The 26,293-nt window shown below is 36.4% G+C and overlaps 1 protein-coding gene across 21 annotated transcripts in view; it reads left to right on the top strand.

The window, feature by feature from the left end:
- Positions 1-26,293, top strand: part of ADGRB3 (adhesion G protein-coupled receptor B3) — a 461,440-nt gene that overhangs the window by 326,939 nt on the left and 108,208 nt on the right. For all 21 annotated transcript variants that reach the window (XR_014954217.1, XR_014954216.1, XR_014954218.1 and 18 more), the window contains 3 exons: positions 19,987-20,113; positions 21,732-21,835; positions 24,536-24,638. Coding sequence is in view for 17 of the 21 variants with exons in the window: in XM_021530139.4 (XP_021385814.1) it covers positions 19,987-20,113; positions 21,732-21,835; positions 24,536-24,638 (334 nt within the window). In the remaining 4 variants the exon portion in view is untranslated. The remainder of the gene's footprint in view (positions 1-19,986; positions 20,114-21,731; positions 21,836-24,535; positions 24,639-26,293) is intronic.

The raw sequence follows: 26,293 nt of genomic DNA on the forward strand, positions 1-26,293 counted from the left end.
GGTCATGTTTTCTGGATCTTTTATCTTGTTTGTTCGTCACTTCTGTGCTCTCTCAAATTGTTTTGCCTTTTCATCAAGCGCTGTGTCTTAAATTGGACATTGCCCTGATGCTTGGTTTCAGTAGAGGATTAAACTATCAAAAATATTCTCTATGCACATATATATTTCTATTTTCATTGGACTTGCAAAGAAAGGGGAATATTTAATGTCTCACATTTCTTGGGACACTAAGCAGAATAGAAGACAGTAAGACCAAATATCAGATCACAGAGTTTATCAACAATATATAGCCAAATACCAGGTAGGTCTACTTGGGCATCGTAACATTCCAGTAATCCAATTCATGCTGCTGTTGCTTGTCTTTCAAGAGTTAATTTCTTCTGCATATCCTCCAAACACTCTATCTGTTGGATTTTACACATCTTTTAGTCAGATGAGTTTGAAATCTTTGTAGTTAGCTATTTTTCATGTTAGTCTTGTGCTAAAATACCTACTACCTTGTGACACAGAAGAGAAGGTGGGAAGAAATAGATCTTTTCTTAGCTCTAAATTTCTAAAATATGTTACAGGAAATGAGTGCAAAAATGATGTAGCTTTCATATGTTGCAGAGTTGACTCATAAGCTGAAGAAAAGTGGTTAAGAAATATGATCAAACAATGTTTTAGTGACCTGTTACTCTAATGAGATTCCAACAAGGAACTGCAGAGATGAAAGATAAGCTGGAAAGAGAAGCAATTGTGGTTGATAGTGAATACAAAATGAAATACAGTATGTTGCTGTAACTTCATAGCTAGAGTCATAAATATATACACATTCTGTTTGTGTGTGCATGAGCTTTCTACACAATTCCCTTGGGAGTTAATGAAGAATTTGCTTTTCCAAAATAAAGCTTTGGTATTTTTATATACTGTCTTTTCTTTCATGAAGCAACCTCTTTTCATTTACACAAAAGAAAAAATGTACAGTTAAAATGATTATTTTTGTTTTCTATGTATAATGCATGGTGTGCATTTTTGAAAGGACCCAAAGCTGGTAAAACAAAAAATGTAGGAGTCACACAATAGCTGGAGGCCTCTTCCTTTCATTAATGTGATGGTTTGTCACAGAAAGCAGACAGTGCTTACATTACACGCATTTATGGCTATGTTTGATAAGTTGCCTCATGGACACAGAAGCAACATATCCAGAAAAACCTTCACAAAACCCTAGCATGACCTTTGCAGGTTCTGACAGCAATTTCACAAGAAATCTCTAAACATGAGTACAGATAAAGAAGCAAACTGTGTGCTGACTACACTAGGACATACATAAATTCATATATAAATTCTGTGAAACAATCCACAGAATTAGCAAACAATCAGGTTGCTGCTGTCATTTGCATTTCAGCTTTCGAAAGCACCATTTCATTGTATACATGGTGGCATTAGAACCAGATTCTTCATAGACTTAAACATGTAAAGATGGGACTATCTACATGTATAACATTGCATAGACAACTGTGTGAATGCTTAGATTTTCAGTTATATGAACAGTGATGTTTCCTGTATATCAAGGTTTCCCTTCTCAATTCAAAGCAAGAAAAATACTATGTAAACAATTTAATTTCAAGGAAAAAACAGGATTTAATGGCAGACTATTTTTGAAGCATTAATGAAATCTAATGTTGCAGCTTGTTTTTTAGTATTTACATTTATCTCTAAAGCAATTTTTACAAAGTTGATTAAAAGACTACATCAACTGATATTTAAATCAGAAATTAGGTATTTTGAGGAAAATACTGTTCTTATAAGCACACCTGGTTTTGGTGATTTGAGAGAACATTCTATTAATATAATTTTACTATTTTTTCTCATTAACTTCTATGCTATTGGAAACATAAATTGGTATTAACCCATAATTTGATATTCATTTTTCAAAATCTCTTAAATATTTATTCCTTATATCCAAGACCATTTTCCCTCATGTTCTTAACCCATTCTTCACTTTTGCAATCAACTTTCATATACACCACATTTTCTACAGGTTTGAGCAAAACTTAAATTACCATCTTGCAGGTAGTGCTGGATTTGTCCTTCATCGTGAAGCAGTTCACATGCATCACTGTTAAATGAGGATAAGATATTTGAAAACCAGTTAATTTGCTGAGGGAGGTACATAAACATGCTGAACACAGAAATCACAAAGATGTTAAAGGAAAGTTTACAGAACTTTTAATTAAAGTGCCATCTGCTATGTACAGACATAAAAGAATTTCTTGGACAGAATACACAGAGAAGCATTATGCAATCAGCTTTGCTTCTTCCTGACACCCATCTCAAGTAGTGCAGTGTGTCTTTTCCTCAGAGCTGCTCCAGGCCATGGTCTTTCTTGAGTTGCATTGCCATCTTTGTATACCTAGCTGTACTCTGTCAGTAATGCCTCCCTTTCATGCCACTGTTCTGAGTTAACACTATGATTATCACAAGAGCAGCCTGCATGAATAATACTTTTTCCTCAGATGTAAGCATTCATTTTTTTAATGGATTCTTCCATGGAACTCTCTCTACTCAAACCATGTCATGTATCATGTCAGCATTGGAACTTTACATGAGTTTCACATGATTTCACTTATGGAAGAACTGCAGCATCCAGGTAGAAAGGAGAGCAGCACGATCTCTCTTGCCACCTACAGACTTCTGCCAGGACTTGAACCAGCATTTCTCCCAGTAAATGTACATTTCCCAATGCCATTGAACAGTAATGACTGACAATTAAGCAAGACAATGTTAACATGAACTTTGCTTAACAAAGAAACATTTTTTGCATCTACTAGCAAATATTTAATTGCCTATTGATATTGTCAACCAATAAATAAGGTGGGGTGTCCTTTCCTGGATGTTCAGCACAAGTCATACTAACAATCTTGTATAGGTAGTCTGGACTTCAAGTGACTTCTCTTAGGAACTGAAGCATTTGAGAAACATCAAGACAAATAATTCTAGATCATGGAAATGACAAGGTTGGGATGTATTATCAGTAATTTTTCTTTTAGAAATTGGTCAGGAGGGGCTGACAAGTTAAACAAATTACATTACATGTACAGAGGGGCCTTTAAAACATGTTTTGATAGAGAGGCATATTTCAGTGATTTTCATTATTATTTACAATCAAGTTGGAATTGATTGCTAATTCTACAAATTGTTGTAAAAAGCTATTAAATTAACATAAATCTATTTACAATATTTGCTGCACTCTGGGTTTAATCATTAACAATTATTTATATTATTAATAGAAAGTATAGTATTACTATAAAGATAATTTATTTGAATTTACATTTTTTAAAGGTCATCAGGATTAAAATTCAAGAATTATCTGCTCTGATTATCAAGTAGAGCAGCATAGTATTTTGTCATCTAGTATATGTGACCACTGATCCTTACTTTTGAATTTTAATTCATTGATATTTTGTGATTCTAAGATGGAAATATCTGCGATTTCACATGAAACTTGAGCATATTAATACCTTTGGCTATATGAGCAAATCTGAAATCACTGGTATATGAAGTCATAGACATATTTAAATATTATGCTGATCTGTGGGCTCAGAGAAGTAATGGATTATGGTATTTTTGAATTTGATTTCCTACACTAAAAATCAGAATTTTACTCACAGAAAGTTATTCCAGAATAAAAACTGATGAAGTGAAAAACAACCTAGAGTTTGAAGACAGTAAGTTCAGTAGAAGTGGAATTAATTCTATTTAAAATCTATTAATTTTGGTTTTTTAAATAGTCAACTAAGTTAAAAACTGGAAATTTGTGAAACACAGAAAAATGGAGCTGTCAAATATTTGACATCTTCAAGTGATTTAATTAATATATTTCTGAACCAGAATTTTAAAAAAATTATCAAGAAGTACTAGTTCTAGTATTCTTATAATTCTTTTACAGAAATCTGCAGGAAATTATAGTTTGCATTGTAATACATTTTAGTATTAATTAATATAGCATAGAAAATGAAGGATGGTTTAATTTAACTAATAGTCCAATCATTTTAATTAGTTTAACATTAGATGGTCTGAAAGATAAAAAGATATTAGATATTAAAACACAAGAAAAGTTCCAGCTAAGGTCATTGTTTCTGTATTTCTGACCTTGAGTGAGTGTTTCATTCCTCCATTTTTCCAAAAGTGCTAGCATATTTGTTTCTAGCATATAACCTTTAGAACAAGTTACTCTTTAAAGCATTTACTAGCGCTATTTTCATACACACCCACCTGTAAAACTTGATATCTTACTCATTGAAAGCATAGGGCAAGGAAGAGCAATAAAAATTTTCTGAGGTAAGTTACAAGTGGTTTTCTATTCCTATAAAATAACTCCTCCATACATTTTCTTTAAAATGTCATGACTTCAAAGTTTGATAGCTGACAGGACTGCAGGGTTAGAAGCAAGGTCTCTGAGTCCAATTGCAAAGCTGAGGATTTTTCCCTTTATAAGTTATTGCCTCTAGCCCTGCAGGACTAGTAGGTATTGGACTTAAAAGCAGTGACATTTTTAAATACAGAGTAGAAGCTACTGGCTTGGGATAAAAACTTGACCATTCTAAGGGTCAGGAGGTATAATTTTATAGAGAAAAAGGCAATTCTGTGAAGAAAAGTAGCAAATATTTTTATAAGTGCTTAAAAGTTAAGCTCGTGCACAGAATAAAAAGTAAGCCATCAATAGTAAAAGTAGACCTTATGAAATATATTGAAATCAGACAAGATATAATAACAAATATCCCTACTGCAGCATCTATTTTGGATTTCTTATACACATATGTATATATACACAAATACATATCTCAATAGAATACTGTAATACATTTCAGGATGTGAATGTACTTGTAAAATCCCAAGTCTACACAATAAATTTAAGGACATAAGATATTCTCTCTTACATGAGATAAAACATTAATTCAAAGCAATAAAGATTAAATTCTGTTCAATGTCCACTTTGTGGTGCCAAGAAATTAAATGTAAGTTTAGAATGTCATAACACCTCAACTTTATCTTCAGACACAGCTAACATACTGCTGTCTCAGCACTATGTTTTGGGTTTAATATTCCTATAGAATCATAGAATTAGTAAGGTTGGAAAAGACCTCTAAAATCATCATATTCAATTATCAAGCCATCACTGCCAAGTCCACCACTACACATGTCCCTAAATGCCATGTCTACAAATAATTTAAGTAACTCCAGGAAGCGTGAATCCATCATTTCATTGGGCATCCTATTAGGCTTAACTAGCCTAATCTTTCCTAGTGTCAAATCTGAACCTCCCCTGGTGCAACTTCACACCATTTCCTCTTGTCCTGCCTTGTTACTGGGGAAAATAAACTGACTCCCACTTCACAACACCCTCCTTTCAGGGAACTGTAGAGACCATCTCCTTTTTCCAGGCTAAACAACCACAGCTTCCCCAGCCACTCCTCACAGCACTTGTGCTCCAGACTCTTCACCAGCTCTGTTACCCTTCTCTGGACTCACTCCATCTCTTCAATGTCCTTCTGGTAGTCAGGGACCCAGAACTGCACAGGACTTGATGCCAGTCCTCACCACTGCCAAGTACAGAGGGACAATCACTGCCCTGGTCCTGCTGGCCACACTATTGCTCATACAGGCCAGGATGCCACTAGCCTTCTTGGCCATCCAGGCACTCTGCTAGGTCATGTTCACCTGCTGTCAAGCAGCAGCCCCAGGTCCCTTTCTGCTGAGCAGCTTTCCAGGCACTCTACCCCAGGCTTGTAGCGCTGTTTTGTTGTAAGTAAAGTGCAGGATTTGGAACTTTGCCTTGTTGAACCACATGCTATCATTCTCAGCCCAGTCTGTCAAGATCTCTCTGTACAGCCTTCCCACCCTCCAGCAGATCAACACTCCCACCCAAATTGGTGTCATCTGTGAACTAATTGAGTTCAATTTCCTCACTCAGAACAGATAAAGATTTCAAACAGGCCCAGCCCCAATACTGAGAACTGAGAAACTACTAGTGACCATCTGCAAACAGGATTTGACTCCATTGACCACCACTCTCTGGGCCCAGCCATCCAGCATTTATGTAGCAAACAGTCCATCCATCCAAGCCATAAGTAGCTCATTTCTTCAAGAAAATCCCATTGGAGATGTTGTCAATCAATGTTTACTAATGTTGGGAAAACTGCATCTGTAGCCTTTCTCTTATCCACTAGGCAGGTCACCTGGTTGCAGTTGATCAGGTTGTTTAGGCAGCACCTGACTTTCCTAACTCCATGTTGGCTGGGTCTCATCCCCTGGTTGCCCTGTATGTGCTGTGGATGGCCCTCAGGATGATCTGCTCCATGACCTTCCCCAGCATCAAGGCCATGTTAACAGGCCTGTAGTTTTCTATATCCTCCTTCTGGTTTACCTTGTAGATGGAAGTAACATTTGCCAACTTCCAGTCAGTTGACACTGCCCTGGTTAACCAGGAGTGATGGTAAATAATTGTAAGTATATTTATGAACATTTTGTCACCAGCTCGCTCAGTACCCTTTAGTGGATTCCATCTGTTGCTGATGAGTTTTTAAGTCATCTTTTACAACAGTAGACAGCTTAAGTTCTACTTTGGCTTTGGCCCTTCTAATTTTCTCCTTATACAACCTCATGGCATCCTTGTAGTCTTCCTGTGTTGCCCACCCCTTCTTTCAAAGGTGATACACTCCCTTTTTTGCCCTGAGTTCCAGCCAAAGCTCTCTGTTCAAACAGAGCAGTCTTTTGCTCCAGTTTGTCTTTTGGCATATGGTAATGGCCTGCTGCTTCACCTCTAAGATTTCCTTCTTGAGGAAGGAAATCTGTCTGGTCTCGTCTACCTGGACTCCTTTTCCCTTCAGGACTTTGCTGATGCTTCCAAGCTAGGTAACCATTGTCCATGCTGTTGTTTAGTTCCACTTGCAAAGCCTCACACTGTTAGGCCAGGGTACCTGAAAAATCACAGAGGAAATGTGCCTGCTGTTCTAGACATTGAGTAGCTATGCTCAGCCAGGGCAAAAGTGGACAGGGAATCCTCCATATTGTGCATCCTGTCTGCCTGTCAGGCCTGTCACAGGGAAAACAGGGTGAAATTCCAATGGTGTCTCTCTCTCTTTCATGCTCTGTCAGTAATCAAAAGAGTTCTTCTACCTGGGTGCACCTCCCCAGGGGTGTGTTCACCCCTCCCTTCTGCAGAGTACACCCTGCAGCTGACTCCTGAGTGTCAGCATGTTCCTTGGAGCATCGTGGGCAGCTGCATCAGTCATGCTGGGTGCAGAGCTTAGAGAGGCTGTAACTTTCTGCCAGGTGGATGCCACTGCTTCCTGCTTGAGCTTGCAGGGTTTCTGTGCCCTTCCCACATACCCTGCACTGACTGCCATGCCATGCCCTGACTAGTAGTGCTCCCTGAGGGATTCTTTTTTGGGGGTGACTTGCTCACTGTTGATTCTGGCCCTGCCAAGGTCTTGTCAACCACCGCCTCACAAGCTGCGGGCTCCTGGCAGCTCTTTTAGCTCCCCTGATGTTCCCCTGGTTTGGGAAACCCCACTGTGCACCAGTGCCATTTGTGCCAGCAGTGGATCTGCTCACCTCAACAACTTACATGCAATGTGAAACAAGCGGCAAACTGAAATGTGATTCATTTGAAAGCAAATTCTTTAAGCCAGGAATAATAATTTAAGAGTAAGCTGGGCTGAATAGGTAAAAAATTACTCTGGCCCCAGGATCCTGCCTGCTACAGAGCTTGTTAAAAAATGCCTAGATGAGTACTTAATAGCAAGATATTTATTTAGTAGCTATTCCCCTGGTATGCATCTTAAATTCCAACAGGTTTGGGATGTACAATCAGATTTTTATCTTTGTGTGCTGTAGCCTTAAAAAATTTTTTTGTCTGTGACTTTATCTAATTGTTCTTTCAGTTCACATAATCTTCTGTCATTTATAACGTCCTGTGGTGACAATTTCTATCATTTAACTATGCCCTGTGAGGGAAAAAAAAGTACCTCCTATTGTTTGAAATATACAATCTAATAACTTCATTTAATGTCTTTAGATCATATCTTGCAAGGAATAACAATCATTTCTGTTCACTTCTACCATGGCACTCTTACAAACATTATAAGAGCTCCCTCAACCACCTCCTACCCAGACTGGAGGGACTTACCTTAGAGAAGCTGCTCCGTGGTCTCCAGAGATCCCTCTAGTTCCACTAGATCTGTTAGAGTTAGGAAGACATCAGAACTGCATACTGCATTCAAAATATGGGCATACCGCAGACTTTTTTAGAGTGGCATAGTCATATTTTCTGTTTTGCTATTTCCAAACCCCTGCTGGAAACTAATATAACTGAAGAACACATCATGCACTTGACATACTCCAGCATCTTTGAATTAAAATATACGCGTGAGTTTTCTCCAATGCATAGTCAATAGAAAGATGTTTGCTTATATGTAATTTTAGATATCATTTAGCTGTCTGAGAGATCAAAATATAGTGCCAGGTTCTGATGTGAGTTATACTGAGGATATTCCATTGAAGTTGACAGGTCCAATCAATATACAGCATGCACAGAGATGAGGTGGATTCATGACATTTCCTGAATACTACATGCATAGACAATAATTGCAACTGCTCTCATTATGTAATTTCCAGGAGATTTATTCTAGCTAATACATTTCATGTGCTATGTAGTCTGTGTATAATTCAGATCAAGTAGTGTAATCCAAATTAATTGTATTCTCTTTTATTGCACTTTAAAAACATCAAGTAGTGTGAGAAGATAACAGAATGTAAATTACTTCAAAATGTTAGAAGGCTCTAGCAGTTTCTCTTTACAATATTATGTCTGACTGAAGGGAGAGGCATTTCAGATTTGGAGATTTCAGCTAATGCATGCTACATCTGTGTGACACACCCCAGAGAGACAGATTGAGATATTCCTTACATGCCAATGAGAGCAAAAAGCTGCAACATTAACTAAATAATTTTACTGTATATATTTTAGATACATGTATTTTCAACATCATAAGTTATACAGTGTTATAAACATCAAAAGTGCTGCAAGCATCTTTACCTCTGTGTGAAAACAGAAGGAAATAAGTATTTGGTTGTATTTATTTTGAATCTAGAAGAAATTTACCTTCATATTTTGGTATTGGCCTTCAGTCCTTGAGCTGATCTTTGCCTTATGTTGAGATTTAGTATGACACTCTCTGTCTCTGTTTCAAGGCTTTCAGATGAAAGCTACATAATCATTAGGAGATAATCCCATTGTTACAACTCTTGTAACAACTCTTGCTACAACTGTAGAGTATTGGTGCTGCTTCACATCAGGAAAATACACACAAACAAAAAATTTCTGAGATGAAAGTAGATAGGCTAGTAATCTTTACTTATTTGTTCAGGCACTTTCTTGGCACATACTTAAGGCACATACTCCCCAACACCTCCTCTATTCCCTTTTTTTAGACTGTGAAAAAAAGCACTTGTCCAATCTCTTAAACAATTTATTCAGTTTTTAATGCCAGCAGTCACATTTGTCTAAACATTCTAGCTGGCATGTGACTAGCTGAAATGTATTACCAGAGGAGTAAGAGGACTTAAATTCTCTATTATTCAGTGCAGTAATTTTTTCTGAGACTTCCAGATATGTTGTTGTTACAAATGTAGATTATCTGCTGCATTGTGAATGCATCAAACATATTGTACATGTGCAAATTAAATTTGAAGCATGCCCACAGAATCTACTTGTGGGTCTGTGGACCACAGTGACCTCCTCTGCAGCACATGCCCTTTTACTATTGAGTGGCCACAATTCCTAGAGCTCGCTGTTCAGACGTGGCAGAGTGCAGACCATCACTCTTTCCAGAGAGTCTGTTTTCATGTTTTGTGCAGTGTGATGCATGTATCCTTCTTCTGTGCACTCCTAGCCAAAACCTCAGTGAAACACTTTAAGTATTATCTCCAGAGATTATCATCATCAGCTGGCTTTTTTTTAGGCAATGCTACCATTATCTACAGGTATGAAAAACATTGGTTAGCTGTAATTTATCTTTCTGAGCAGTTGGTTGGTACATACAAACACACAGGAAGATTCAAATGAGCAGTACCTCACATGGAGTCCAAACAGACTACATTCACACTATTTTTAGTTTGAAAGCTGAGCAGACACATAAATAAGTCCCAAGGTGATATACCTGACTAAAAGACAAGAATATCAGTGCTAAGACTAACTTAGAGGCTAAAAAATTCACTAAAAAGTGTCTCTTGTATTTTCTTTTACTTTTAACAAGAGAACCTCCATTTCCTAAATCTGTACTTGACTTTGTTTGACTCTAACCATAGTGATTTTCTTATGTCTTAAAATAAAACTGAAAATTGTTAAGACAAAAAAGACACATTACTTTATAGTGATATAGAAGTTAGCTCTGTGAATTACAGTTTTCAATATACATCTTACATCTACGAGCTTAGCAACATCTGGATTGTTTCATTTCAGTTTTTAACCAGATCATAAAATCTATAAAAAAGATTTCTGTTTAGCTGTATTGCATTACATTTTTTCATATATTTAAAAATATTATGTAATATTAAAAAATATTACTTTTTTTTTTTTTCATTTTGGGCATATACAAAGTCATCGTATCTCAACTGCTTGCTCAGATTTGTTGAGTTGCCCCATTTTAATTAAGTTTCAGTTATTATATGAGATAGGGAGATACTCACTACTCAATCTCTAATGGGCTTTGCCAGACCTCCTCTCCATTGTGCAACTCTGGAGAATCCAGACAATCTTTTGTGCTTTATATTAAGATGTTTTGGCCATCAAGTCTTTATTCTGACATGCTCAGAAGAACCTCACCATCAACTCTCATCAAGATACTTAAGCAGGTCATCTCTCTGTCAGTCTTGACAGTGGCCTTTATTAACAGTCAATTGGCTGATGCATAAAACATGGACAGCACATGTATGAATCCCTATACTGTAGGCTTTTGTCTGGTAGTTCAATGACTAGAAAGCTCACCTAAGATGGGACAGACCCAAGGTGGGAGTCTCATCATTGCAAGATTCAGGAGCATTTAGAGAGGAGAGAATCTCTGTGCTACAGGAATGAAATCTCCATGCTATAAGAATGAAATCATTAGCCTGTAGGGCATTTTGGAGTAAGGAGGCTAGTCTAATTCCCTCTATTCACCAGTAATCTTATTCTTCCTATTATAACTAAATATTGACTATCTGAAAGAGAAAGACTACTCTGTTTTACATTCTATAATTAAGGTTTTCACAGAAGAAAAAATACCTAAGCGAAGATGTAAAGCATCAATCCTTACAACCCCTTGTCCCTGGCTTATTACTATGTGTCGGATCTCAGTCAAGAGCCAATAGCAAGCTACATGCCTTTTTCCTACTGAGGTATTTGTATCAAATGTGTTTTTAATGTGCAGCCTGATAACTAGTAAAAGATTTGGTGCAGATTCAGCTAAGATGTGTGCTGACTCACCAAAGAGAGGATAAGGAGATAAGGATTACTGTTATTGAAGCAGTTGTTAATTGGCTAGTCAGGTACAAACGATAAGATCTGATCTAAAAAAGAGACACCTCTAAGGAAGAAAAAGAATACTTAATTAAAAGGGGTGGTCAGATAATCTCCCAAATAAGAAAAAAATCAATGCATTTGAAGAAAAACAGATTAGATCTGTTTAGGCTTCTGGGAAGGACTTAAAAAAAAAAAAAAGGATTGGTTATAAAAAGCAAGTGTCTTACACAAGAGAAAGGACATAACCTGAGGCCTAACATGTAGAGAAAATAGAACTCTTTGTAAACCAAATTATTAAGAAATTTTGCAGACTAATGGCTTGATAAAAGGGGAGACATAATGTCCATGTCAGTAGAGTAAATGTCAGTTTTATTTTATTTCTTTTTTCCTTATAAACATTTGTGTCCTATTTTTTGATTAGTTGTTTTTTTTATCTCAATTTGGCTTAAGTTAAGTTTGTTTTTGAAGTATAAGGAGACAGAAAAAGGTCTTTACTTCTTTAAAATTGTACACTAGGGCAATAATTTATCTCCAGTCACCATAGCCCACGGCATGTTCTTCAAAGAACCCATGGATAACAGTTGTAGGATATGCAGTAGGATTGTGTAAGAGCAGCAGGTGGTATCACAAGATACAGGGGAGGAGATGCTGACAACTATGAGGGTTCTTAGTCATACAGCTAAGATATGAAGGAACAAATATGAAACCTGAGGATCTTCAGAGAACATGTAATACTGAAATTTGAATGCTTAATCTGCAGAGTAAGTAACATGGAATGTGGCAGGAACTGGAATGAAGGTGCCAAACCCTGTCTCCTTCCACTATGGCTGCAAAGTCCATGCATTGCTTTATCTTCTGGTCCTATGCATAATTTTACTTCAACAAGAAGGTGTGAGCATACTCTTACTCCAGAATATGCTGTAGTTTGGGTTTAGGTCATCTGCTGCCAATCCTTAACCTTTCAACACCCCTCAAAACAGCATGAAATTGAACTCACATCATCTCAGAACCATTGAGCTGTGAGATAAAAAGGAAACTCTCCACTGTCTGTCTTTGAGGTGAACCTAACTCAAGATTTTGAAAGGTAGTATGTAAACATCTAGCCTCAAAGAAGAGCTCAGCTCTCATGTGCATCACCACAGCAATGAGCATCATTTCAGTGTCTGACTGCTTAACATATTTGCTTCTCCCATTCTTATTATGTATCTTATTTTTTTTCCTACATTATGGTCAGTAACTCTGAAGCCTGATCCAAAGCATGCTTTGAAGAGGTTGGATGTGTAATGGTTTAAGTTTTGTCTGCCCATATAATGTAGGATAGCATAGGATGTTGTAACAGTAACACTGATAGAATCTCAATCTCTTCTCTTTCCCTCAATTGTTTCACACCTGTTCCTCTCCCTGCTAGTCATGTTGGCCTTGAAACTTGAACTAATGATACTGGGCTTTATTGCTGGTATTTTGGAAGAAACATTAGGAATAGATACCAAATTTTGACATTCTTAATTTCCAGGATAAACCTTTGAGCCCCTTACCCTTCCCAGCCTCTGGCCATAGGCAGCTTACTTTTTGCTAGGGGTCCATGTGAATAATAGTACAGTACGAAAATTTTTTTATATTGATCAATTGGAAAGCAGCACATGGCAATTTTTCCTTAGTTCACCATAAAGCTACATACATATCTGTAGTCTAAACAAAAGAACAGGAAAGATTTTACTGATTTTGTGAGGAGTGTGTTGCATTAAGAGTGCAGTAATTGGGTGGAAAATAAACCCTTCTACTTTCCAACTAGTCCTCAGAGACCAAAGGAGATAGGTGCAGCTGGGCTTAATTTCTGATTATAACCAATTCAGCCCTCTAAGTCTGATTGCATTCAATGAGATCTCAGATGTAGCAGTCCTGTGGGTATCATTCTCAATTGCAGATTCATCAATTGTGTGGTTTACCAGTTCAGCACTATAAATCCGGTCCAGGTCAATATAAACTTCCATGTACACAGATTCACAAATAATGTGGTTTACTTGCAAAACACTAAGTCTGATAATGAAGTTTAATAGGAACTTTCATGTACACAGATTACAAATAGTATGGTTTGTCAATTTGACACAATAAGTCTGTTTCAGTTTGATAAGAACTTTGCTTCACATAGTTTCTAAGAACTCAACATGATTTCCTAGACAAGATAGGAAGGGACAAGATAACCTGGGAGGGAAGTAGGGCCTCTTGTCTGCACCCGTCATTCTGGAGGTCCATGAAGAAAGAAGACATACTTCTCAAAAATTCTAAATAGACACCAACATCCTTTGGCATTATCCACACAGTACTTCAATTGCACTCTCTGAGACCATTTATACAGCCAGACAGAGATAAAGCTACAGAAAGTGATTGGTTTCCCTCCAAGTTTTTGATACACCAATACTCATGTTTTTAGGAGATTTTCTCTATAATTTTGAGAAAGGGGGGAAATGGTCTTGTTCAAATTCAATCCACTAGGCTTGTCAAGACACAGAAACAGAGCTGAAGAACTGTTGTTTATCCAGTGTGGTTGAAAACCATGAATGAATCCCATAACTCAAATAATGATTAATCTGTGTAGCAGCAGTAGTACAGAGGACAACGAATCGAGAACTATGCCATAGGATACATACTTTTAGTATTTGTTTCATCTGGTTTTGTCATATAATTTATTTAGAATTTCTTTTCATTTTACACATTGATACACTTGCAGTATGCAATTAGAAGGGCAGCTATTGATTACAGCACAGTTCAAATATACTCTGTGCTAGATCATACCCTAAACTGTATGGACAGGGAAATATAGGAATTCATAAAATATTATCACAAGCATTAATACTCACTTCCATAATTCTCCCTTTGATGAATCATTTATTTATTGCAGCCAAACAGATAACCAAGTCAATTTTTAATCCTTCCCATGGAACTTTCTTTAATTTGTACATTATTAGAAAGTTAATCTAACAATGTATGCTTATAACTACAGTGTCTGTTACAAATCCTACTTTATATGGTTTAATATCTCTAGTTTAAATCATATTAAAATAAAACTTGATTTTCAGCCCAGATGCATGTTTTTTTTACAAAACAATTATTTATATAGGATTTACTTTTAATATAAAGAGCAGCAAGAAAATTAAATTTTCAAAGATTTCTGTTTTCTTTGACAAAAAAGATATTCACAAGTATGTCTTTGAGAAAATTAAACAATTCAATGTCTGAATTGAAAAAGTGGCTTTAGTCTTTGGGAAAATGAACTCCCTATAGTATTCTGGTTGGAAATCCAGTTGCTGGATATTCACCACCCAGTTTGTTCTTCTGATACCACACAAATGCAGACATCCTTTTTGGGACTTTTGCAGTATTTTAGACATGCAGTCTTAAGGCAGTTGGCTTTTTCAGTTTTATTTCTTTTTCATTTCCACAATTTCATGGGGTTTTTTGGGGTTTCTTTTTAGTTCTATGAGGGGAAAGAAACCCCTAAGTCATAATGATCCAATTTTAATAGTATTAACAATTTTATGGTAAACAACACTTTTTTAAACTGCAGTTTTATTTGTGACATTATTAAGGCAAGTGTGTTCATATCCACATATTCTTGGTCTTATTTTTTTCTCTTTTTCCTTTATATTACTTTTTTTTATTATTATTTTAGGAAAGACTGTGGCAATAAACCAGATGTTGCCACATACTGCTGATAGGAATAAGACTGATCACAGGAGAAATTGTGCATGCTAAGAGTTAGGTCATGTCTCAGATGTATGAACATGCTCAAGTGAAAGGCGACTCCTGCAGCTGAGCCTTCTCTATGACTTCCCTGGGATTTTAGGTCCAGGTGTAAAGAAGCAAGCAGGTGTGGGAAGGACTTCATCTTCACTAATGTGCCAGCTAGAACATCTGAAAAGGCACAGTGGTATTTATAACCTGCTATTCATAAGGGTCACAAACTTTTTTCTTGCTTTTTATTAGCTAAAAAATTCTGATGTTTGCATTTTCCATGTGCTTCCTATCATTATATGTCATTATTTTTCTGAGAATGGAGTTCCAATACCAAACTCTGTCCCAAAGGAAAAACAGCATCTAGTCAACAGAAAAAAAATTATAGAGATGTACACAAGAATTAAGAAGAATTAAAATCATCTCAGCATAAAAAATATTATAACTCTTAAATTCTGTGTAGTTTGCTTTCTACAAACTGTAATTAAATACTTAAATAACAGCTTCTTGCTATTATTTAAGTAATATAGCAAAAACCTTTCTTATCCTAATTTAACCAGTTATCAATCAGCAAAATATTATTAGAGTAGGCTGCTATCATAGATGTATAGCAAGATGTTAATTCTTTGTTCGTGGTGATCAAAACACAGGCAACTACTTGGATTACTACTTGCTAGTCTGGGGAAAAGTGCTTAAGTGTCAGCTTCCTTTGTCTCACAGAATCTCCATAAAAATGTTAAAATCTTTCATTTGAAATATATTTCTTCAAAATACACTAATAAAGTAGACAGCGTATGGTATGAGGTGAAGTCCTTTATTAAGTGAGTGTGTCTGATAACAAAGTCAAAACTGATTTTTTGTGTATCAGGAAGTTAAAGTAAACAAAGCAATGCAATTAGTAACTTATGTATATTATTAATTATATTAAAAAATATGAAGTGGTTAATAAACCATGTCACGAGACCAAGACAAATAAAGGAAACAGTTTCTAGAATATAAAATGTGGCCTGATTGTCATTCTCAGATAGGCAGTTGTGTCGTAAGTAAAATTTGTTTTAAAAAGATGGTTCTGTCTTAAAACAACATTTCCATATCTGAGATAGTAATACAGGTTTTCTTCAGTACTGAGCATAGTTATGCAATACTGCGTAATACATTTTGTGAGTAAAACTCACTTTTTTTTTCCTTCCATATAATTCACTAGTAAAATAATTTTCTGTATATCATTTGGCCATCATTTTTGTTGCATAGAACTAGGAAGTTCACCTTAAACTCTGAAATGGTACTGAAAAGACACTCCCATATTCCACTAGCTGCAAGACTCCTTGGTGAAGGGCACACTAACAGATAAGTGTTGGAGCTGAGGATGTTCTTGGTCTACATGCCATATTAGCCACAGATCCGTAGGCTCAATTTACATCCTAGTTAGACTTTTCCCCATATTTCCCTGATTTCTCTGCTTTTTTCCCTGCCTCAACTGCAGGATGACACAAGATCTGCAATGTTGAATCTATACTCCTTGGGAATTCCTTTGCTTCTGTCATGGGACTTCTGCCAGGTTGATTAAATCATCTGTATCTCAGTAGAAGAGTACAAAACTTGCCAATAATGGGCATGAACCTACATCTATATTTGCAAGATATTTTCAATTTGATAATTTCCCTTGCTATAAATAGAACATGTTAATAGTACCTGTCACTCCTTTATAGCTTTATGCATTACAAGAAAGATCCACAGGAATAATAGGTGCCCTTTTGCATATTCATATGACAAGCCTAAATATTAGACACATAGTCAAAGAAGATCACACTGAAAAGGAATGAAGCTTCTAAGTATGAGATAGATTCTGGTTAGACCAGAAGAGTTTCAAGAGGGACAGATCATAGATGGTGTACTTCATAAAAAGCATTGTATTGAGATATACTAAATGCAATATATCCATTTTTATTCCATATTTCCATTCTTTATTTACTTACACCTAAAACCAAATTGTTCCTTATGTCAGCAAGTCAAAATTACCAGCATCTCTGAGGGAATTTGTAATCATGCATTTGCTGTTCTGCTGGCATACGCCTCATGCCACAAATTGCAGTTATACTTTTCTTCTGGTCCTTCTCATTACTCAATCTCTTTACTCAATCTCTTTCATGGACTTACTGTAACATTCTGTGCAGCTTCTGTTAGCCGTAATTTCAACAGACTACAAATATATTTATTAATGAGGCTTTTTTTTTCTCTTTCACTGCAGTGATTAGAAGAGAGAGAAGGAACTTATTTAATGAATTTTGAATTTTGCAACATATAAAAACAATGCTGCTAAGCAAGAAATTGAAGTGTATAACAGAAAAAATTAACAATAAAATGTAAAAACTGTCCATATTACACTGAATTGGCTTCTGCCATGATGTTGTATTTTGGAGTCCAATTAGACTTCTTTGTTCATTTCAGACTGCTTTTGGAAATTCTACAAAATTTTCAATAGTACTGAAAAATTTTTGCAAAATATGTATTGAATTGTGGTTCAGTTACTCCATAACTGGAAATTTCTATTTGTGCAAGTGACTTGAAGAACTGAATGAACCAGTGTAAATCTGCTGGCCTGCCCATGATTTATAATACCTTAAATATAATTATAATTTTAACAGAGGCTTTTTTTTAAACTAAACTGGTGTCTGTGATTTTATAATTAGAACTTCTTTAACTCTTGTGCATTGGACACCATCTGCAGAGATTTAGTGCTAACTGGATGTACTGTGCATCCAATAATTTTCAGGATAGGGTGAATTCAATTTATTAAATCTTATTCTCAGAATGGATAATACCACCCTTTTGTTTTTAAATATGTCAATTTCTCTTAAGCTATTAATCCTTAATATTTAATCAGCAAAGATAAACACATTTCATTTGGCCTTAACTGTGTGCCACAATAAGAGAAGAGACAAGGAAGCAAATAAATTGTTTAAGTTATCCAGAAGATAATGCTTTTGAGTTTAAAATATGTACCTCTATTTTTCAAAGTGGATGTTGATTTAGGCTGTGGCTCTCTGAAAAACACAATTTGCAAGGGAAAGCTAATAAACTGCTTTAGTGGCTTGAAGAATTGGTGATTTTCTCTCAGTTGTTTCCCTCAGTCACTGTTTGTTTTGTTTATTACAGGATTCTGTTTCGAAGACAATAATGTATAAGGGTTACATCTGGTGTGTTCAAAAACTAGTGGCACAAAATGCTGAGATGGCCTGGGGTGAACTGCACTCCGAGAGCAGGCTTTGGGATAACAAATTGCCTTTGCATGAGGGTCCTGGCATATAGAATGACATACAGAGGTGTGTTGTCAAGGCAGAAGAGGTGAAACAAGAGTGGTCACAGGGACTGGAAATTTTTATTCCCCTTCCTGCTTTCTTCGACCTTCATTTTTCTTTTTTTTTTAAAGTCATTTAGTGACCTGAGGTGAAATGGACAGGAATTGACAGCGCACATGCTGCTGCTGGCAGCCGAGTCACTGCAGTTGCTCCTTGGACGTGAAAGGAGGGGAAAAAAGATGAAAGAAACCCAGTTGTTCTCTAAATATAACACATGTAAAGATAATATGTTTGCTTCAGTTGAAACCGACCCCTTTTTCTGTAGAAAATATTTCCCCCTCCCCACTGCAGTTCAGGAAACAGGAGAGATGTTTTTTTGTCTCTCCCTCTCCTTCTCCTTGCTTGCACAAAGAAAACGTGGGTTGATACCATTTTTATTGTTCTGCTGGGGTGGGTTTCAGACCTCGCATTAGCATATTGAATGTCTAATTGAATTCGGGGGCTGTGTTAATCATCGTGTTTTGTTTAGGGGTGGTTAGTGAAAGGTGCCACCAAACGATTGCTTTGGCTTGCGGTTAGCTTGGTGCTGCCACCCCAAGAAAAAGACTTGAGAAAGGGGAGGGAGCCAGGGAAAGGCGAGTTGGCTGAGTGATGTCTGGAGGGCGAACTCGTGTGTCTCTTTGGTGATGTGTGCTGCTGTACTGAGATCCACCCCTCTGCTCGAGCTAAGGCAAGAGTTGGAGGCATCTGATGCTGCCGTTTCCAGGGTGAAATTTCTAAGGCTGCTAGCTAAAAACAACAACCAAAAAAAATCCCAAATCCTCAGCAAAAATAGCAGTCAGAACAGAAGATCCGGCATCTCCCGGTCCAACTGGCATAACCCAGGCAGACGTTTGAGAACCACATGCTTTTAACCTAGCCACACACACGAAAGGGAGGGGGGGCGGGGAGTGGAGAAAGAAACGGACCAAAAAAGACACTGAAACTACAGAGCATCACATTTCTCACAAAAGGCCAGAAACACTGCCGGTAGGAAAAGGGAAAAAAAGAAAAAAAAAAAAAAGAAAAAAAAAAAAAAAAGAAAGAGAGAGAGAGAGAGAGAGAGAGAGAGAGAGAAACAAAGCCTCCCCCTCTTCCCCGATGAGTTTTTCGCAGTGCTCTGGTGAGCTCGGAGGTGGCTGGCAGCGCAGGGGGCGGCTGCTGCCGCGGCTGGCGGGGCTCCGCGCAGCAGCGCCGGGCGCTCAGCACCGCCGCCCGGACAGCTCCGCGCCCGCCCTGCCCCGCAGCCAGTCCCGCCGCTGGCCGGACTCCGGCGCGCTCCTCGGCCCCGCGGCATTGTCTCCTCACGGAACCGGCCCACAGCGTAATTACCCCCTTTCCCCCACCCCCTCCTCTCTCTCTCCTTTGCAGGAACGACTCTTTGGGAACCTGGTCCACCCAGGGATGTAAAACTGTGCTTACCGATGCATCCCATACGAAATGCTTATGTGATCGTCTCTCTACCTTCGCCATTTTGGCTCAGCAACCTAGAGAAATAGTAAGTAACAAAGAGGGGGGGAAAAATCCAGTTTTAATGCAAAAGGGAATGCGGGGGGGACTGCGGGGGGAGGGGGGAGCTGGTCCAGCTTTCTTCTCAGGTATATTGCAGACGTTGCATTGAGGAATTGTTTAATATTGCAGGTAGTCAAATGTTAGTCTCCTGGTGTCTTCAGTGTCTCAGATAAATGAATTCCAGATTCTGTGATACAACTAAATCCTAGTGAAATTTACATGCTCTCGAACTCTATAATTTTTTTAGAGAAAGCCTTGTAATTGTTGTGCAAATGTGTAGAAAACTTTTGTATTGAACAATTAAAGGAACGTACATGTCTCTATTATTGCTCTTGGTAGGAAAGCCCTAGATACTGTAGTTAAACAGATTGCAGATCTGCATTGGACATTTTCAGCACAGATTTTCTATGTAGTCTGTTGATATGATGTAAAAAAAATAATCAAGTTTTCATGAGAAAGATGGGACATTAAGTGTATGAGCAGACATTCCCAATATTATTGAGTATAAAAATAGCTGAAAAGCAAATATTTGTGAAGTTATCTTGCTAAGGCATGATTTCATTTTCCTGGTTTTGGAAACATATGAACAGACTCTTTTTAATAGCAAAGTAAATCCATTTGGAAAAAAAAAAAAAGTGATTGAAATAAAATGCTACTTTCTTCCTGAGATCTGGCCTAAAAGTATATCTGTCTTATATCCTAATTGGGTGACAAAAGATATCTTGATAAATGTAATTTAAAATATATCCCTGAAGCATAAAATACATTTAGGTAAACTAGGGATGATATCCTTTAAAACTTTTAGATCTAAATTTTTTCCATATTTATTAGAAAAACCCATGTCTATTTCAGAACATGAGCACATATATTTACAGAGGAAAAAACTGACCTGATAATGTGAGGATAATAGTTTCCCTTTCAGCAGGGAAAGATAGTTTATTTTCAAGGTCATTAATTTATTTTCATTTTTATTAACACACAGAGTAAAAGTGAAATAATTCTGAATTTGTAGCTTTCTTTATAAAGGCTTATGATACTGTTGTCATAGATATCCTGCCATTCCTTCTAGGCAAGGCCCAAGGAAATTAAGCAAGTGAGGATAGTGGATTGAAGTCAAAGTTATTAAAAGTCAGAAAGTTTGGTCATTCTGCAACAAGCATGTGTCAAATTATGGGACAAATTACTGGATGATCTTCAATATATTAGAGTGAAACCAAGCTGTATGTTTAATGCACAATTATAAATATTGCTACTTCTGAAGAGAAGTATATCTTTTAATTGGTGTTAACTGGAGAGTCATTTAAACTTGTGCTAACATCATAGTCTCCTGTTACACTGTAATATTACTAGTTATTTTTCAAAGTATCATACAGGTATTACAAGGCATTTTAAAGCTCAGAGGACTCTGAGGAATGTATTAAGCAGATCTCACAGTTATGTAGGGATCAGTTTTGATTTCGTCTTCATAGCTAATATCACTGAAGCTGTCTGTGATAGTTTATCTGCTTTTAATTTTGCCCTTTTTGCTTTTTTTTTCATTTGACTTGTTGATTTAAGTGCTGGAGAATTTTTTTTTGTTCATGGTTGCCTGTTGTAATTTACAGATCATGGAATCATCTGGTACACCCTCAGTGACCTTAATAGTAGGCAGTGGTCTTTCCTGTTTGGCCTTGATCACTCTAGCAGTTGTCTATGCAGCATTATGGAGGTATGTAATGTGTTTAGAAAGCTAAATGTAAATGCATTATATTTTTTTGAATTGCAGTTTAAAGAGAGCATTAGAGCCCACATTAATTGTTTGGAAAGTGAGGAAAAAAAATAAGAGGAAAACGTAATGCATGCTTGGATGTATTTGTTGATGTGATTGATCAGTTTTTCTGTTTTGGCCTGCTGATGATGGTATAGCCCACTCTTCTCTTTCTCCACTTCAGTGGGAAGGGTGTTCCTCTTTCGGTGGGGTATTCATGGTGCTAAATGAAGAATTCTTGTATATGGTATATTTCATGTGAGGATTCTGGACTATACCTTTAGCTGCTTTTCTCCAATTTACATTTTTAAACATTTTATAAATAAAATAATATTGAAGTGGCACATTTAGGGAGGTTCAGTCAACTGATTTTGAGTTCGTTCACATCAGTTTTAAGTTTGAATAAAGACCATAAAATTAAATAGTCTTAAATAGTGTGATGGTACATCCCAGTGATAGATTCTATCCTGAGTATGCAATATTAAAATACTATATTGACTTAAAAGTGCAATAAATACGTACAGTGTAAATTAATCTGAGAAGTAATGAGAAATAGCATAATGTCTTAGTGCAGAAGAAACAGAAAAATAAGGTGAAAAGTCATGCAAAGTAATAAATGGTTTTAAAAAGTGAACATGGATTCTCGTTTCACTTTTTGCAATAATTAAAGTAAAATAGGTTCTTATGAAAGTAATAAGAAACAAGAGGATGAAACAATAAATTCTTGAGTAATATAAAATCAACTTATAGAATTTTGCTTTTAGAAACAGCTTGATATTTTTACACCACTTTCTCACCCCATCACTCTTATGACTCTCAGGATTAGAAATATATATATAATTATTAAGAATATCCAGTTACATAAGTTATGATAAAAGACTATAAAAATTATCAGTTCTTGTCTGTCAAAACTAAGAATGAGAGCATTTCAGGATATAATTCCCATCTGAAGAATTAGAGTGTTATTTTTGCACTCCCTAATATATTTAGCACTTGGATAGGAATACTGTCATGCTCAGTGTAACTGGTCTACTCCATTATTTAAATTAGATACAAGGAAGAAATTCTTTACTGAGAGGGTAGTGAGGCTTTGGAACAGGTTGTCCATAGAAGTTGTGGGTTCCCCATCCCTGGAAGTGTTGAAAGCCAATTTGGATGGGATTTTGAGCAACCTGGTTCAGTGGACTGTGTCCCTGCCTATGGCAGGGGCTTGTAAGTAGATGATTTACGTTCTCTTCCAACCCAAGCAATTCTGTGATTCTATGATTCTGTGAACTTGTAAGTGGAGATAAAATGTGATGTGTTGTGGCTTAAGTCAATGCCGTGAACTTCTGTTGCACTCTATTTACTCAACCACTAAGGTCCTTTGTGATCCATGGGCACTCAGTGTTGGGAATTGGCCCAGTGAATCAATAGTCAACAAGTTAGAAAGTAGCAGTGTGGTCTCTGTGTGAACAAGGGCACTGGACTTGTATTTGTTTGAAAATGCATAGAACTAGCCTTAAGAATGTTGCTATATGTTAAGGAAGAGTGTGGATTGTAGTATTAAGGTTGTTAAGTCTAACTAAAAAGATGTAATGCTCTATCTCTTGATATGCGAGCAAAAAGGACTATAATTAATTTCATGTCTAAAGCTCAGCATTTCTTGTGGGTTCAACAGCTTCTTTTATTACTTCCTCAGAGTCAGCTATGGGTGTACATCTCAGGAGGAGACAGCAATATTAACTGAACTCCAGTGAGAAGCATATAGTATTGGTCGTAGAATATATAAAGATCAGGTCTTCAGAGGAACTGACCACCCTTAACTTTCATTTATTTTAGTAGACAGCATTTACTGTTAACAGCTCTAAAATCAGGTCAGAAAGGTACTTCAGTTGTAAGCATAATCATTCTCTTTTTGTGCTGTAGCATATAGAAAGGCTGTATACAGGAAAATCAGAACACTTGCATTTTGAAATCAAATATGTGATAAGACTTTTTGACTTTTTAATCTTAAACATATTTGTAAAATGAATACAATATTTTTGCAAGGGTGACTGTGATGTTTGCTGCTATAATTTAATCTTTCTGTACATTTGGATATTTTTTGGCATTCAGTCTTATGAGGATATTACAGTACTTTTGCAACATCAAGATTAATGTTATCCTTATCCCAATAACATGTTTCAAAATTCACTGCCATAGTATCATCCACCAACCTGCATCTTATTTATGCATCATGGATCAAGTCTTCTGTTTATATAAATCATCATATTTTTGCTGAAGTTAGTAATTATGAGTGGTCTATGCCAGCTGTGTATATTCCCAGGGACAAGCAGAGAGCATAAGAAGTTCCTGACATGAATGCATGTAAGCCCATTATTATCAATATGGTATTAGAACCATGTTGCCAGCTGTTTTGAAAAGAATCATTGGTAGATTATTTTTTAAATATATCAAGATACTAAGAGGAAATTGAGGAATATCTATCAAAATATCAAAATATCGTTTTCATGTTTATATTGTAATAGCTCTCTAATATTCTTTCTGAGCACCTGAAAGGGAACACCTCTCTTTCAGAGTATCTACAATGTTTAATGCAAGAACTAAATCAAGGTTTTGTGTGACATACTAGTTGTTTTTTCTTTTAGAAAATTTGTACCTTATTTTTTTTTTAAACAGGTACATCAGATCTGAGAGGTCCATAATTCTAATCAATTTCTGCCTGTCAATTATCTCATCAAATATCCTTATCCTGGTCGGACAAACTCAGACACATAACAAGGTATGAGATGGATTGCATTAAATTTTCCCATAAAGATTAATATAATTGTTTTATTTGTTTTTAGCTTAAAATAATTACATCCATTTAGTCCTACACTCATAAGACTTGGTGGTTTTGGTAAAATATTAGGAGACAAGGGAAAATATTTAACATCTTGCACAGTCTTTATTTCCTTTCCAAAACTCCGTTTTGGTATTGTTCCCTCTAGATAAGCTGTGTTCTCTGTGGTAGACTTGGGTGTTTTATAACTAAATTTCAAAGCAAAAAAGTTCAAAGGCTCAACATCAAAAGCACAAATTCTGGTTCATTATAATAGTTGTAATAGGATTGCGCTACAGTGTTTTTGTCTTTTTATTAACACACTGATACTTGAAAGGCAAGTAGAAATTGCTTAGAGGTTGGAGTACGATTCTTGAAAATATGCAGAAACAGACATCATAACAAGCCATAGAACAGTTAGATCTCTGACTGATGTAGCTATAAGAAAGTAATAACCCTGGATACCCTACTTAGTGATGTATTGCTGATTTAATAATCTGTTCTCTGAACATCACTGTCATTTGTGCCTCTCCTGTAGAACAACGGGCTTGCCAGTGTTTTGAGGAATCACCCAGTGCCTGGTGATGCTAGGCAGCTTTCACAAGTGTCAATAAGTGGTTGCTTAAAATTGACCATAACTACAGGATTGCTTGGAATAGAAAATTGTGTTTAATTGGTTAACTGGGCATATGTGATAGAATGGAATGAAGTTTGGAGCAAGCAAGTAAAGTAGTTCTTTTTCCTACCATATTAAACTGCTTAATGCACTGTTCATCTTAATTTTTCTAATATCAAATGAAATAATGTTCATTATCTGCTGTAGGAACTGATGTTTCTACAGCACACCTGTAATTAATTATTTCTTCTTTATAAATAAGTGCTTAGCAGTTTAGCTGCCAGTATTCTCATAAATTCAATGCAAAACACTTAGCTGTGCTTTGTAAAACATATCTAAACCAAGCATAGTCATTTTCAGCACCTATGGTAGCAAAAATATTGAAGTCAAGATATTAATATGCTTTTAAAATTTAGACAGTGTGTAGAGGTACAAATAAACAAAATATAGATTTCCAGAAGAAACCCATGTAACTCTCACAAATTTTATTCAGGGGGGAAAAAAGCAATGTGCTAACAACCTGAATATATCAGAGTAGAGAATTAATCCTCCCTGGAATGCCATACTTAGTCATAATACTATTTTATGCTTTTCAGGAATAGATATGGTTCAGTAGCTGCAAGTTCCTGTGTACATTGCCACTGTAGAATCAGAGTTTGGGGGCATCAGAACAACTGTGTTGGGTAACACATTGCCTAGGTATGCTGGCAGCCTCTTTCTGATACTTGATCCAGGGAGCTATGAACTAAAACACACCCTTAATCCAGTTCCTTTCTATTAATCTTAATCTCTTTGAGCTCCCTCACTTCTGCTTCCTGAACTTCTCAAAATACAGACATATTACATTGAGATATTTCTGAGACCAACAGATCCAAAACTGCATATATCAACTGAAATAATTAACAGAAAAAACATATCACAAGGTTTATATTTTTAATATGCAGTCTGAAAAATTACTGTAAAATAACACTTCTTGCTACACTTGTATTCTTTTTTGAGT

The sequence above is a fragment of the Lonchura striata genome, chromosome 3 (genome assembly GCF_050655825.1).
Source record: "Lonchura striata isolate lonStrDom1 chromosome 3, ASM5065582v1, whole genome shotgun sequence".
Taxonomy (NCBI): Eukaryota; Metazoa; Chordata; class Aves; order Passeriformes; family Estrildidae; genus Lonchura; species Lonchura striata.